This window comes from Pyxicephalus adspersus, chromosome 6, assembly GCF_032062135.1.
Source record: "Pyxicephalus adspersus chromosome 6, UCB_Pads_2.0, whole genome shotgun sequence".
In the NCBI taxonomy this organism is placed as follows: Eukaryota; Metazoa; Chordata; class Amphibia; order Anura; family Pyxicephalidae; genus Pyxicephalus; species Pyxicephalus adspersus.
Genome location: NC_092863.1, coordinates 47,039,998 through 47,054,924, shown reverse-complemented (window position 1 = coordinate 47,054,924; position 14,927 = coordinate 47,039,998). Strand labels below are relative to the sequence as shown.

General features: G+C 38.1%; 1 protein-coding gene and 1 long non-coding RNA gene across 2 annotated transcripts in view; one reads left to right on the top strand and one right to left on the bottom strand.

Moving 5' to 3' along the window:
- LOC140333774 (septin-2A) overlaps positions 1-14,927 on the bottom strand; it is a 38,916-nt gene that overhangs the window by 10,235 nt on the left and 13,754 nt on the right. Inside the window, exons 7-10 of the mRNA XM_072415664.1 lie at positions 8,141-8,242; positions 7,803-7,948; positions 4,299-4,382; positions 4,159-4,216 (exon numbers count right to left, since the gene is read on the bottom strand). Coding sequence (XP_072271765.1) covers positions 4,159-4,216; positions 4,299-4,382; positions 7,803-7,948; positions 8,141-8,242 — 390 coding nt within the window. The remainder of the gene's footprint in view (positions 1-4,158; positions 4,217-4,298; positions 4,383-7,802; positions 7,949-8,140; positions 8,243-14,927) is intronic.
- Positions 5,085-14,876, top strand: LOC140333775 (uncharacterized). Its single transcript, XR_011921425.1, has 3 exons — positions 5,085-5,171; positions 6,745-6,836; positions 14,646-14,876. It is a non-coding gene; the product is annotated as an uncharacterized lncRNA (long non-coding RNA).

Below are 14,927 nucleotides of genomic sequence, written 5' to 3'. Positions count from 1 at the left end.
CCCCCCCCCCCCCCCCCCGGTCCTCAGAGAAATTTCCTTCCGTGAAACCGGTCCCTGGGGCCAAAAAGGTTGGGGACCGCTGCTCTAAAGGATAACTAAACCACAAGAACAACCTTGTAATATAATGTAGCTTACTAGTCTATGTAAGTGATGGTTTCATCAGTTTTTACAGTGTTTAGGCTATGAACATTTTATATATGATAATATTGCCAGGATTGCAATCTTCTGCAAGATTAACAGTATGAGATATCTGGTTGTACAACATCTTTCTTCTGCAAACTACTAATTACTACATATTCCATGAAATAAGGATAAACAAAGGCAGACATATTTGCAGTGAAGCTTGGGAGGCAGCTATGGTTAACATTATATTTAAACAGTATTTATATAGCACCAACATATGGGCGCTTTAGAAATCAAACAGAATTATAGAGGGTTTAGTGGATACCTTTGGCAACAACAGAGAACAATAAATGTGTTGTGTGTTGCCCTGCTCGCTTTTTGAACACCCACCTACAGCTTCTCCCCACTTAGCTGAAAAAGGAGAACATTCTAGATACAATAGAGGAGTGCACATATTCCCTCCCTCACATAGGGCAGGTGGTTTGTTCTTCCCAAACTTACCAGCAGGGGGGTAGTGGGGCAGGCACAGGTGGGTACGCCATGCCTTCACTTTTTTTGGGAATGGGCACATGTGCCCACTCTTAGGTCAGGTCGTGAGGTCAGGAGAAGGACCCCGCTGGGGGGGTGCACCGGCTAAAGCCGTGAACCATGTCACCAGTATAGAATTTCAGGCTCAGGGCGGCGGGCGGGTTGTCTCTCTGAACACAACCCAGCGGATCGGGTTCTGGTATCAAAAAGTCACTCTGGGGGAAGTTTCTTCCTCTTTGAGTGACACATAGGAAGGGGTGTAGTGGGGCGAGCGCATTTACATAACAATGATGCACATTCACACTTCGCCATGGATAGTACCTGGCCCCCTCTTCTTATTTTACGACTACACCTCTGCTTACCAGGTAAAAATAAAGAAAAAAATGCCTGAAAAATAGAATTGATGCAGCCACTTCCAACTAAAAGCGATTGGAAATGCAAACCAGAACCAGGAGGAGAGATTGTTCATTGGGGACATCTATTTTAGTGAATACCAGTAGTCAGCTGGTATCTGTCTTATTATCCTATAGCTGCATGTAAAAAACCACCAATATTATCAATTACTGAACCACCAGACTATACCACAGGGCAGAAGTTGCTGTGTAAATGGAAGCATAACAACAAGGTGTTTTATTTTTCATGTACCTTGACAGGTAAGAAATCATTGTATAGAATTATGAAAGGACAGACTAATATTAGTAAAATTATAATAAGAGGTTCACATTCTAAATCTTCTATTGGGAATAGGGAAAACCAAATATTTTTATGCAGCAGCACAAGTATGTAAATATAAATCCAATCACTGCTAAATCAACTCCATACAAATAACATAAGTGGCTAAACAATTAGAAAACACTGAGTGACTGCCACTTGAATTAACAACCCCTTCAGATTCAATATTGCATGTATTTGTGGGCACAAATCTAACAAAATATCAGGTAAATCCTTCTATTGGTTATCTAAGGCATATTGTTACAGTGATGTCCTTGAAATGCATACAATTTACACAAAAACTTGCAGCAATCTATTGGCAAACTTAAAAAAAACTTAAAAAATCACTTAACAGGCTCGGATTGAGTTGTTTAGGTGAACGTTTCAAGACTCGTGCTTGTAAGTGAATTTGTATAGTACTTGTAATAGAAAGGTATAGTTTGTTATGGTTTTCTTTTAGTAATGTATTGCTGGTAAATGTACAGTCTGCATATTAGTTTGGAAAGAATTCACAATACACTTAGGGCCTCGGTTACTCTTCAAACAATAGCAGAAAGGGCCAACATACTTAATATTTATACATAAAGGTAGCACAGCTCCCCCTTGTGGAAGAAAACTATTACAGCAAATTACTGAACTAAACATGTAAAACAGCAGCTCACTACAGAGCTTCAACCTGCTTTGTATGCCAACAATAAGTACAATAATAAAATACAATAAATTCATAAATCAGCTGCTTGGATATATGCTGTGTCATCTAAATTGAGATATTTAAAAGAGGAGTTACACAGCTGTAGCTGTAAAGTGAAGTGTTATTAAACCCTTGGTGATGCAGACATACAAAACTAGTGCATTTCTTTGTTACTTGCATAACCATTAAATTAAATATGAGCATGTAGTTCCATTGCAGTGTTCTCCCAAGCCCCTTTTAGCTGGGCGGACCACCTGGCACTTTTCAGTGACCACCCAGCAGTTTTTGGATGGTTACTAAAGAGTTGGGTCACAATACAGGGGATGCCAACCAGATACAATTTCTTATCACTCAGCTTAAAAAAACATTCTGGGTTGAACACTGCATTGTAAGCAGAAAAAATACCAATCTATCATTTTTTTTTTTTTTTCAGGGTAAACCAATAGAACACAATGGTACAATGTTTCTCAATTTCTGTGCTCTTAGACTAGCACTAATATTGCTCTCTTTTTCCAATTTGTTGACAGTTAAGTGTAAAATATCAGTTACAAGAAGGCACAGTATCACAAGTAGGTCTAGTATTCCAATTTTGGAGTTCTCAAAAAAAAAAAAAAAAAAAATAGGTGTGAGGATTATGCAAGGAGAATCGAAAACAAATATCATTTTTTTTTTCTGGGTGTGTCAGTATCTTGAGTAATATTTGAATGAAATACATTTACAGGTATATTTATAAATTTATCCCTTAACAATTCAACCCAGATTCGTTCCTGAAATCTTTTAAGATATGGCATCTCCTGTTGTGCAATTTGGACATTTGGCCACTAGGAGGCAGAACGAGTCATGATTTTAATATACACTGAAAGGAGAAATATATATATATATATATACCCGCATTCCTTACTCCATAAGGGCCCTTCCCCAATACTAATATGGCCAACATCATGCAGAGACCTCGTGCAAAATTGGGAAAAAATATAATTGCCGAGAGGCAATCATGATGTCTAGGCCATTGTCTATTTTGTGAGCTGCTTCCACAGTACTCAATGCTCTTTGCACTGCATTGTGAGGCAGAGAGGCATACCATAATTGTCACCACCAGCTAAGGTGGGATTTTATTCCCAACATAACCCCCCCCCCCCATCAGTATATATACAACTACAATTATCCATGAATGCTAAAAAGTAATGAAAAATAATTCATCTAAAAATGCATTTCAAATAGTGGCAAGGACAAAAGCGCTGGTTACAACATACTGTCCATGAGGGAGAGAGGTGACTTAGAAAGCGGAATTGTTGAAAAGACAAGATGAATTAGAAACATGAGTCACCTGTCTGATTCTACACTGTAGAAAACATAAAAATTCAATCCATTTAATTTAGAAATGCTTTTGTAGGTAGAACAGCAAGCATAAATATTTCATTTCAGCTACATATGTGCTGTATGCCTCATCCACTTTGATTTTGTGATGTATTGTTTCATGTCTTGTATGGGGTGTTTTTTTTAAAGAGAATACTTGATATTGAAATGATTTCAGGATATACATGTATGTGATCTGACAAATGTGTTACAGTTCTTGCTTCTACAATTCATACCCTATGCTGAAGGCATACCTACTTACTAAACATGCCAACCATGCTTTCTGAATAAAGATCCAATAAAAACTAAACAGATGCATACAAAGCATTTTCATAATGTATTTCTTAGCAGGCATATCCACTGCTCCAGAAACACCTAAAAAAGGGAAATTTTTGCATCCACCCAACTTCTTGCCTTCTCCAGTGCAACACTTGCTGCCCAATTGACTAATCGCCAATGAACAGCCTGCCAAATAGGTGGCATGCCAAACACTGAAGAAATTATGAGTTTTATGCCATCTTAAGAATTATTAATTTTTGAGCACATACCAGCTGTGTTATTAATATTAAACATTGAACTTTACTGTTTTTTTCTCCTTTTGCAAGTCTGTTTAGGCTGACTGAAAATAATGGACTTTTTAGCATGCTTTAGCCATGAGAAAAAAGACTATGTTTTTTGTAACTATGTAACACCTGGGTCGCCACCAATTACTATTCCTGATACATACAAATTTTATTGTAATTACTCACCTCAGCCTCCTTCTGCTGCAGAATCATGTCTTTGTCTAGCACTTCCTCTTCTACAGGCCTAGGACCAAAATGAATAAATTTACCATAAAGCTGTGACTGGCAATGAACTTCAAACATAAAGAAAGCTCCACTTCACTTACTTGCCAGTACGTTTTAATCTCTCAGAGCGGAAGTTTTCATAGTGCAGATCCTGTGTGACCTCTTGTAGGTCCTGCATGTGTGTCCTGTGGAGACAAAAAAACAACCGTTCTCAAACACTGACCACTGAGCTACAAAAGAAGGATGAAAGTAATGACCACAACTAGCATAAAAGAAAGGTTTCCTGCTGAGAAGAACAATGGCGTTGTGGAGGTTAGGGTTGAGATGCTGGGCATATTTCCTCCGTCAATATGGATATAAACAAGTACTAAAATAACTGCAAAAGTTATACAGAGAGCATGAAAAACACATGGCTGGAGCACTTTTATCCTCAATGTATGTGTAGTCTAGCTATTCCTAGCTTCATGATAAAGTATTACAAAAACAAAAGTACTTTTTATGCACAGGTATAAAACATGGATGCATTTGTTCTGTTTATGTGAAATGATTGCTTAACTTTTCCAGTGTTTTGTGTCCAACATTCAACCAATTATAGTATGATGCACATTTAAGCTGTTCAACTCTGGAATAATGCACATCATTTAAGGCCAGAAAAGAGAAAGTAGCAGGACAAGTTGATGTGTATTGTGAACAAAACATATGAAGAGCAAACCAGGTCTCTCAAAGTGAACTACACACAGCAACCAATCAAAATACAAACACACAAATTCCCATATATTCCCACATATTACACAAGAGTGAGGTGTACGACAACAGTGACCTTGTACAAATCCAAATTGCAAAGATAACAGAAAACAAAGATTACAGAAACACAAAGTCTATACGGAACCAAAGCAAAAGGATTTTAAGAGGACCGAGAGTGCTGACATCTTTGCCAATTAGTTCTGAAACCTTGAGTCACTGGTCCACAACAGGTAAACTACAAACTTCTCCCAGGGAAATGACTGAATAAATAATAAAACTACTGTATCCGTCTGACAGCCAGGCAATTTTTTAGAGGGAAGATCAACAGTGGCAGCTTCTATGAGTGCTTTAGTACAGATTACAGATTGTATTGCAGGGAACAGAGTTGACTAGCTCATACCACAAGCAATGATTATGATAACCAATCCCTTTCGGGATGGCAGCCAAGGTATAGGGATGTCAAATCAAGATGGTCAAAAATGCGTCCCTGCCATTGAACGTGGATATGAGTCACAAGTTCCATTTTATAGTTTATTTACAAATATTTGGGAACATTTCAAATGAGTAGATGGTATTCAGAAATGACTAAATACAGTAAAGTTCAGTGGTCTGTAGGGGTCACTCTTGTTCATAAAACTAATTAATTACTATTTCACACAAATTTCTGTTTCGTAGGCTTGTAAAATACCAAAAAAGCAACTGATTACACAGAATATATTTAGAAACAATGTCTAATATCTATAGTTAGAAATAATGTCTAATATCTATAGAAGTCCTATGTTTACATTCCTTGCTCTACAGAGTCATGAAAATGATTAACAGCAGGAAGAAAGGAAGTAAACATAGCAGATCTATCCTTACTATGCTTATCTAACTAGTACTTAAAAAACATAAGAGGGGCTTATGAATTTCAATGAGCATCAGTTTATGTACAATAAAAAAAATTCTATAATGTTTAGCCAACTTTCAGCAGTAAACAAGTACAAATTTTAGGACTATTGTTAAGAGAACTATGTCATAAATCCAAAACACATGTATACATAATAAAAAAAAAATACATGTATATTCATTTGTAGGCTATATAGCTTGAGAGAACTACTATTTTTCTTACGCATTTAAGTATAAAAAGTGAGGTCAGGACAAACCCCAAGTTATGGGTATAATAATTCCATAATAATGAGTCAGAGAACAGCAGCAGTACCTCACTACGTTAATTGTGGCATATGAGTCAAATAATGGCAGTTTCCATCAAGCCCTCAGAACACTGGTGCTTCCTGACAGATTAATGAAGCTACAGCAGTCATTATGTTTAACAAAGACCGCTAAAAATAACGATCACAAGATGCAAATGCCACAAGAATTGTAGCTCAGTACATGAAGCCTATTACCCCTTAATACATACTTGGGTGAAAGTGATAACAAATCAGTTTGGTGTTGACATGTTATCAAAGTTTCAATTTTTTTCACACCAATTTTACATGTGTTTTATGTCCATTCTGTACCTTTTATTGGTTTATTCAGCAAAAATCTGTTTTGGTGCAAGAAAGTTTAAGCGGGAAAGTAACAGTGGCATTAGGATTATGGCAACTGTAAGAAGGGATTAAGAGCTCAGGTTTAGATAGGGGGATGGAGCTCACAGACTTGTGTGGAAAATAATTTGTGTTAAAAATGTTTTGTTTTTTGCCCGAAACTTGAATATAAACATAATTACCAAGAAAGGTCCCCAAGAACTTCATAACAAGAGAGCGGAGAGGCTGCTTAAACTGATCAAAAAGTCTCAAATTGTCTTTTTTTCTTGTGTAGATTAAAGAAAATGTACATCTTGGCTGCACCTCAGTATCACTTGAATGGCAATGGGACTGCATATACTTTCCAGTGACATCTGGGAATAAAAGGTATTTAACTCATCTGACTGTTCAAATACCTGCAGAGTTCAGTAGGCAGGCACAGGGCAGCTTTTCAAGAAATGTGCCACCAAAATGGTAATATGTGTAGTAGGTTTGTTTAATATACAAGTAAACCTGTACTGACTGGGTGATTGCAAACTCAAACTTAGTAAAGCTGATTATATGTGAGATCTGGACAGACTGGAAAATGATCTCTTCTGTATGGATATTGGCAGTCTGGTGCTGGGGGCTTGAATGGACAGGTTAAAAACATCTTGTGTAATACACGTTTTCATCAACCTAATCTGGAAAAAAATGACTGAAGAGAATCACTGTGTCTTTAAGGGACTTCACCATGGAGCCGGCAGAGAAGATGGCACCTTCCATGAATGCAGTGATGACAGGTCCTGGACCTGTAGTGCATATTGCTGATTATGGCAGAAGCTCACCATCCACCGAGTTTAGTTCCGCTTTAGGTTTAAGGTACTTCATAGGTTTAAATATTGGTATTTTAAACCCTGCTCAATTCAATTAAAAATTTCCAATCATTTCAGAAAAGCCAACTTCAAGCTGTGTCTGCTACAATAAGCTCAGCCACAATAATACATTATGTTTTTTAATGTAAAATGTGAGCTGCCAGATGAACAAAGGTTATTGTAGGGAAATTATTTAAAAGAAATTTGTAGCACCTCTGCCTAAATTATTCTCATACATTTTGCCAATGCTCACTATTAGATTCCATGCTGAAGTATAAGCAGTGATGGAAAATAATAAAATGTGCAGATGTAGGTCCTATGAAAATATACAGCTTCGGCATGATATGTAAATCTAGTGTTCATTACCATAGGCAGGAGTTTAAATTTCACATGACACACATTTTTATATTTCTTATATTAGTATGTACAAAACATGTTTTTCAAGCTTTGGGTTGTGCTTTAGCAAGCTAGTCACTTGCAATCTGTATACAACACTTACACTAGCATGGTACGAAGTTTTAGAAAGTCGTTGTGTTCTGGATTCTCCACTTCCACAACACCCCACGGGTACAACCGTCCACGGATTTTCTTCCCTTTCACCTCAATGAGTTGATTGGAGCCAATGACTGCAAAAGGGATGCTGGCCTAAAAATATAGAGATTTAGAGACTGTTGTAAGAAACCAAAGTTTATGAATCCTGATTTATGAAAACCTAAACAGATATGGGAAATTTTAAGAATATCCTAAGTAAAATGTTTGTCTTATTAAAAACTAACTGATACAACCAACTGTTCTTTGATCTGTTTTCATGAGTCTGACTTTTTCACATATACGTACCTTAAGAACTCGAGTCTGCTCTTTAAATTCCTCATCTTCATCAGAGTCAGCATCAGGAAGTTGGTAAATTCGAATTCCATGTTCAGCAATCTCATCTAGGACCTTTAAACAGAATTATTTACATGTAAATTGTACTTCGAAATCCAAAGAGCAACAGCTGCTTAGAACATGCTACAATCAATATACCAATACAATATGTAATAGCAGTCCCAGGGGACACTGGCACTGATGGCACGGACACAAAGCTTTGAAATCTTACAAAAGAAATTCTCAGAAGAGGAAGATTTGCTTTGGGAAAAGTTACTACACTGGGGCCTCAGACAAATGTTGGGAGGAAAGGGGGGGTGCAACTATTATTACATCCTCACAAGAGACACTGGAAGATAAAAGAAAGAGTGCAAACCTGAATTTAGTTTCATATTTTGCCAAAACATCAAAAGAACTTGGGCGTAAACGCTGTACTCAGCTTAATAACAGTGTGGCTTCTGAAATCATGCTTTTTCCTCTCTGGAGACATATGCCCTCTGTTGTAAATGGCAGCACAATTAGCATTAACAATCAAGCACACTTTCTGTGGATTCTTTTTGTATGTAAGGAAATGTATGGTATTATATTTTATTGAACAAACCAAAATCTCCAAGCCTGTCAAAATGGGTTGAGTTAAATATTACAACTCTTTCTCGCTAATGTATAATACCAGAGAACACCTAGGAAAATAAAACCTGGCATAAATGGACTTCATCCAATCTTCTCCAATATCACATGAATACTCCATATTTATTAAAGTGTATGTAAAACAGACTTATTTTTTATGTTTTGCTTGATACTACATTGTACACAGTTTTCTAATCAAATCAGTTTCTTTAATCTGGTTTAAAGATTCTTACCTGGAAATCCTGCCAGTAACAAAATTTCCTTTTTGCAGTCTATGATTACCTAGATTACCTCTACAATTAGCGGGAGAATTGTAAAACTGCCACACAAGTTTCATTGTTTGGCCATTAGGCTGCTTATCTAACAGAACGGATAGGCAGTCCATGGCCAGCTGACGAAGCATGAAGTAGGGATTGTGGGGACCACAATAGTCCCTGTTAGTAGCCTATTTAGTGATCTGGTATGGTGGATAGCCACACAACCTTGTGGTACACCTTGACCAACCTTAGATTTTCAGAGACAATTATACATGATGAAAGTCTAGTGTTTGTACAGATTTTAGGGAATTACCACAATACATATATATATATAGCAGAAGGTGAATAAGATCTGATAACATCATGTTAGCAATTAACAACTAAGTTTGAAAATCAAGGCAAACTTTTAAATTATATGAGTGAAGATTTTCCCAATCTACAGAGAACAAAACAATGAATAAACCATGATTACATAAATGACAGAACCAATGGCATTGCCTTCTCCTCCTAGGCTAGGCAGTGACATTGTTCCCCATTTCCTGTGACAGTGTTAGACCTATTGGTTGGCTGCTAGACCCAAGCGCTGTCAGGAGGTCATATGATGCCCTAATAATGGTAAGGACTGATATTGTCACTGGTTGCAAGAAGGAAGGCGTGTCAGGGGAAGTTTGGCAATGTGCATTACAGTAGATCCTGGCTCATTTGGAAATACACTTAAATCCCCTGCCTTAAGGGACTTTATTAATGTACCAAACTTATATTGGATTAATCTACAAAATAGACACAAATGTACACAAATGACCCCCCCCCCTCCCCCAAGTCCTGGGATAGCATATGGAAAGGTCAAGAACACCATAAGATTTTTCTGCCCCAATAAGGAGACTTCTCTTAACACAGCAAGATGATATGCAATGGCTTACCCATTTGGATAGTTGTCGCCAGAACAGGATTACTTAGAAGGGAAATTCAACAATTTTGTCACAAGGACAGGGAAAATCTTTTAATCACTGTACCAATAGCAACAAGCAAAAATGGGTATACAAATGCTGGTCCAAAGAAGGGACCAGACAGTACTAAAAACATAACAAAGCTTCTAACTTTCAATTCAATTAAAAAACAAGTTTAAATTAAAATTAAAGATCCAAAACTTCAAGCAGCCTTTTAAATTCCTAGCTGGAGAATGTCAGCTGCCTACAGGCTGCTATAGGAATCCAGGCTCTGCTGCATGCTGTGTGCTTCTGGCATTCTTTACATGATCAGGAGTTGACCCCATAGCCAGAGCTCAGTGCCTGTTAGAGGTAATGCTGGCCCACTCACTGTACTGCTTATCTCCTGCTGGTTAGCAGACATTAAAGGAGGTTACTCACATGCTGTTGTAGTTACTGTTACTTTACTCAACAAACACAGCGCTCTGCTGAGCTAGATATTTGTAGATCAGGCTGGTTAGCAGCCTGTTGAGATCGGTTCAGGTCACCAATAACAAAAGTTACAAGTCACACAAAAAAATATTGAAGCTGTGGACAGGTTCCATGCTGCTGCCCTTAGATATACCCTGATTAGTAACAGCTGAGAGAAACAACATAAGGTGCAAAGTGGTAAGGGAAGATGGAGGTCAAACAAAAGACAGGTCAGGACTAGAGCGAAACAAGGATCCTTGGAAAATGGACTAAGGTCATCGGGCAAGGGAACAGCAACCTAGGAACAGAATTTTAGTTTTCACTCAGGGCATTCTCTACTGCACAGAACAAATATGAATAGCTTCCAGCTTAGCATATCAGAGGAAGTGTCCAGTAGGAATTCTATCAATAAGAACCAGTAGGAGAGTGTGGGAACATCTAAACACACAGACCAAATAAACTTTTACCACAGATTTCCAGGGAGGAAGAAATCCACAGGTACAGATAAACAGGAATCGAGCATTGGACCAAGACAAAACTAAGCTAAAACAGGAAAAGTGTGTGTGCATGTGGATATCAGTACAGGTTATTTCTGAAAGCAAGGAACTATGAGAGCTATCCACAGGTCTTTAAACCACTTTGGACCTAGTTGGGCAGTCAGTAAAATGTGACTCACATGCACACTAATTTAATAAAGAACTTACTCCTCCCTTAAAAAAAACGAAAAAAAAAAAAACACAAAATTCTAAAAAGTAAACTATACCCTCAATGAATACACTGGGATGTCCGTTACCTCAGAGTGCGATCATTCTACTTGCAAAGATGCAAGATGTCAGAAAAACCACTGGAAATTGTCAAGCTAAAATATGCCCCGGGAGATAAGGAAACAGCATGTACTGTACAAGGATGCAATGTCCAAATAAAATAAATTGGCTAAATTAACATTGCGGCACTTTTCCTTGGTGTACAGTAAACCAAGCCATCTGAAAAGAGGGACCTTCACTGACCTATGCCAATAAGAAACTCATAGCATTTTCACATGATGACATTCCAAGGCTGGAAACCCTAAAAAATCTACTTATAACATCATCCTGCCAGCAGAAGAGATGTAACTACTCCATCATGGGGCAGTGCAGATTTTTTTTTTGACTAGTTCAACTTTGACATGGTTATGATTAATGCCTATACAATGGTCCAAATATTTTCAGGACTTGCACATGCGCCCATCATAGGCATATTCATTGTGCTTAGTCGACTTCTATATGTTGCCTTATGAACTGTTTGGCTTATGTTTTCTTAAGAACTGCTAAAATACATAAACAAAATTAAAAAAAAGGGAAAAAAAGCAAGATGTTGCTGAAGTAATTCTTAGACAACTTTGTGTCATTAGGTGTGTAGTGTATTACACTGTATACTGCAAAGAAACCAACCACCACCCTTGAATAATTGAAGAGGAACCACTAATGAAAATCCATGGAACACTTCAAGGCTGAACACTCTGTACAAAGTTTAAAAACTTCATAATGTATGAACATTAAACAAACTTATACTAATACATAGGGAGTCACAGTGTTCTTTATACTAAACTCCCCTAATATGAACATGAGCATCAAAAGAGAACAACATGGACCCTAACGACCTTGCTCTACTACCATCAAAGGGAGTTTGCAACTTTATGATTGTAAATAAGCAGGCAGGAGATGCCAGTCAGTTAATAAGCAATGCAGGATTACAAAGTTGAGCTTATCTATAAATCGGCTGAGATGCCACATAAATACCTCATATTTAACTGCTTGGCTGCTTGAAAATAGTGTGATAAGACTAATTAAAAAGGCAGCTTGCTAAGTGAATTATTGTATATTTGATTCTAGAACTAAAGACATATTACTACTTAAAACGTTTTCTGTTTTGTTTCCAAAACAACAAGGAACGTGTGATCTGTCAGCAATGAAATTTCCAGATACAGTAAAAGTAGTCAAACTGGGAAGAAAGGCAGCTTTAAGTTTACACACATATTTAGCACACTGTAGTTGCAGGAACTTGAAATCGGAATCTTTCGCATTTTACAATATATAATAAAGTGTGACTGGTTAGCCTGGTATAAATTGCAGTGGCTTTTGCATGCACAAAGCCAAGATGCCATGAGGGAACATGCAGCAAATGTGTACACGTGGTCATAAAGTGGTAAAGGGGAATTGGGTGCATGTGGGTGTCAGGGAGCAGATGTGTCCAAAAGTATGTGAGAAGGGGTGACTAAATCTAGAAAGATTCTTCTGCAAAGACCATTTTTGGGAGGGTTGCTCTCCTGTGTCCACAACAGCATTCACTGTTCTCTCCTGATCTCCACTACCCAATAGTATTCTGTAATAACTGAAAGTCCATACTAATTTAACCCAGAAGATACCAGACGGCCTCCGAGAAGTGTTAGTTTCCCTGTGGAAATCAGAGGTTTTACATTGAACAGGAAGGCCTTCTGACATTGATGACACCAGCAAAAAAAAAAACAAAAAAAAAAAAACGTATTTTCCTTCATATTTTAGAGTTCACTTGTTTGGTAAACGCAGCAGAAAAAGTATGTGGACAACCCTCTAAATGAATATTTAATAATATTATGAAACATTTTGAATAATTGTCTGTTTCCAATTATGTGGTAACAGTATAGGGAAACCCCCAGTTACCATGAATGTGCCAGTAAGCATGAAGCCATCTGCAAGAAATGCTTTGACAAGTTTGGTGTTAATGAAATGAATGGGCACAAATTCCCACAGACAAACTTCTAAACTCTTGTGGAACATCTCCGCAGCTCCTCAGAACAGTGAAGGATGTAATAGTAGCAAAGGAGTAGACCACTCCTGCACAGAGCAGTGCTCTATGTAACAGATGGTACACATCTATGTATCTCTGTATAGAAGCTAAAACTCCAGGGATAACTATTTAGCCTGGAAATGGATCACCCTATCCACTGCAAGGATATTTGCTAGAGGATGATGAACAAAGCGATATAATTCCTCTTGCAGGCTCTGGTCGGTGCACCCCCAAGCATGGTCAGGAGAAGGACCTCGCTGGGGGGAGGCACCGGCCAGAGCCGCGAACCACGTCTTCAGTGGAGTTTCCAGGCTCAGGGAGGTGGGAGGGCTGTGTCTCTGGACACAACCCACCCACTCTCCCATCTCAGGGTCAGATCTGCCATGGGAGAGTGGGCGGGGTTATGCAACCATGACCTCACTATGGGGGAGATTTCTCCCCTCTGAGTGACACCTGGCTCCCCACGTATGTGCAATCAAGAGCCAGTAAATTTTAGTGGGCCGCAGGACCAAAAAGGTTTGGGACTGTAGCCTGTGTAACACAGTGCATATTATACTTTGGAAAATATATCCCCTTTCTTTCACTTCTACCACCCTTTGCTTTATGATTTACCTGCTACATTGTGCTGGCCTTCAGTGTTTTAACTAGCCTTTCCACATTGGATTGATTTATAGAATGTTCCCTCTACCTACCACGAGGTAAGTTAAACAGCAAAATACTTACCTTTAGCTCTGCTCTGGAGATCTTCACCTTGCACCTCTGCTCAACATTGCAAAACATTTGCAAGCATGCAAACTGCCATCCTTTTTTATTCAATGGATGGGGCCATACACATCTGGATCCATTAGGCCACTAGGAACTGGGATCCCTGAGCAGAGCTGGTGCTGGCAGCAGGGGGATGCAAGACTTACTCGCCATCAATACCTCTATTGGGATTTTGACTAGACAAGCTGCAATTACTGTCGTTATTACTGGGGGATGGTATTACCTTAATTAACACTTAATACAAGACCATACCCAATTACTGCAAGTGCCAAAGATTTGCTTATAAATTGATACCCCTGAAGAAGCCACTAGGGCGAAACGTGTCGGGTACAAAAATCAACACAAACAATATGATTGGAGATTGGAATAATATGTATGGCAAGAAATTTATTTGATTGGTTAGATGTTTGATGTCTAGAAACCCTTTTCGGGTCTAATTCAGTATGCACAAAACGCCCCTTTGGGGGACATTGTAATGTCATCACAAAAAAATATTGTGATTGATTTTCATGAAACTGATATGTTTTGTTTATATATTGGTTATTGTTCAATGTACTTATTAATATATTACATTATTTTGTGCCTAGAAAGACCCTGCTTTCTCTTATTTCATTCTTTTTTCGCTAGGCCACTAGGAATGCCACAGGAGTGATTGGAGATGCCGGCACCAGACAAGGCTGTTTGTGAAGCTGTCTAAGAATATATCCTAAAATTATGCTTTATATTGGTTTTATGCTAGTTGTAGCATCTTTGTTTTACAAATTAAATTCATGAAAAATAATTTACAAAGCACAAAAAGTTTTCTGAAGAGGATGCACCACGGAAGCAGGCCAGGTCACACTAAACCTAAGACAGATAAGCAAAACACTGAAAAAACACTGTTTACCTGGCTATATATATATATATATA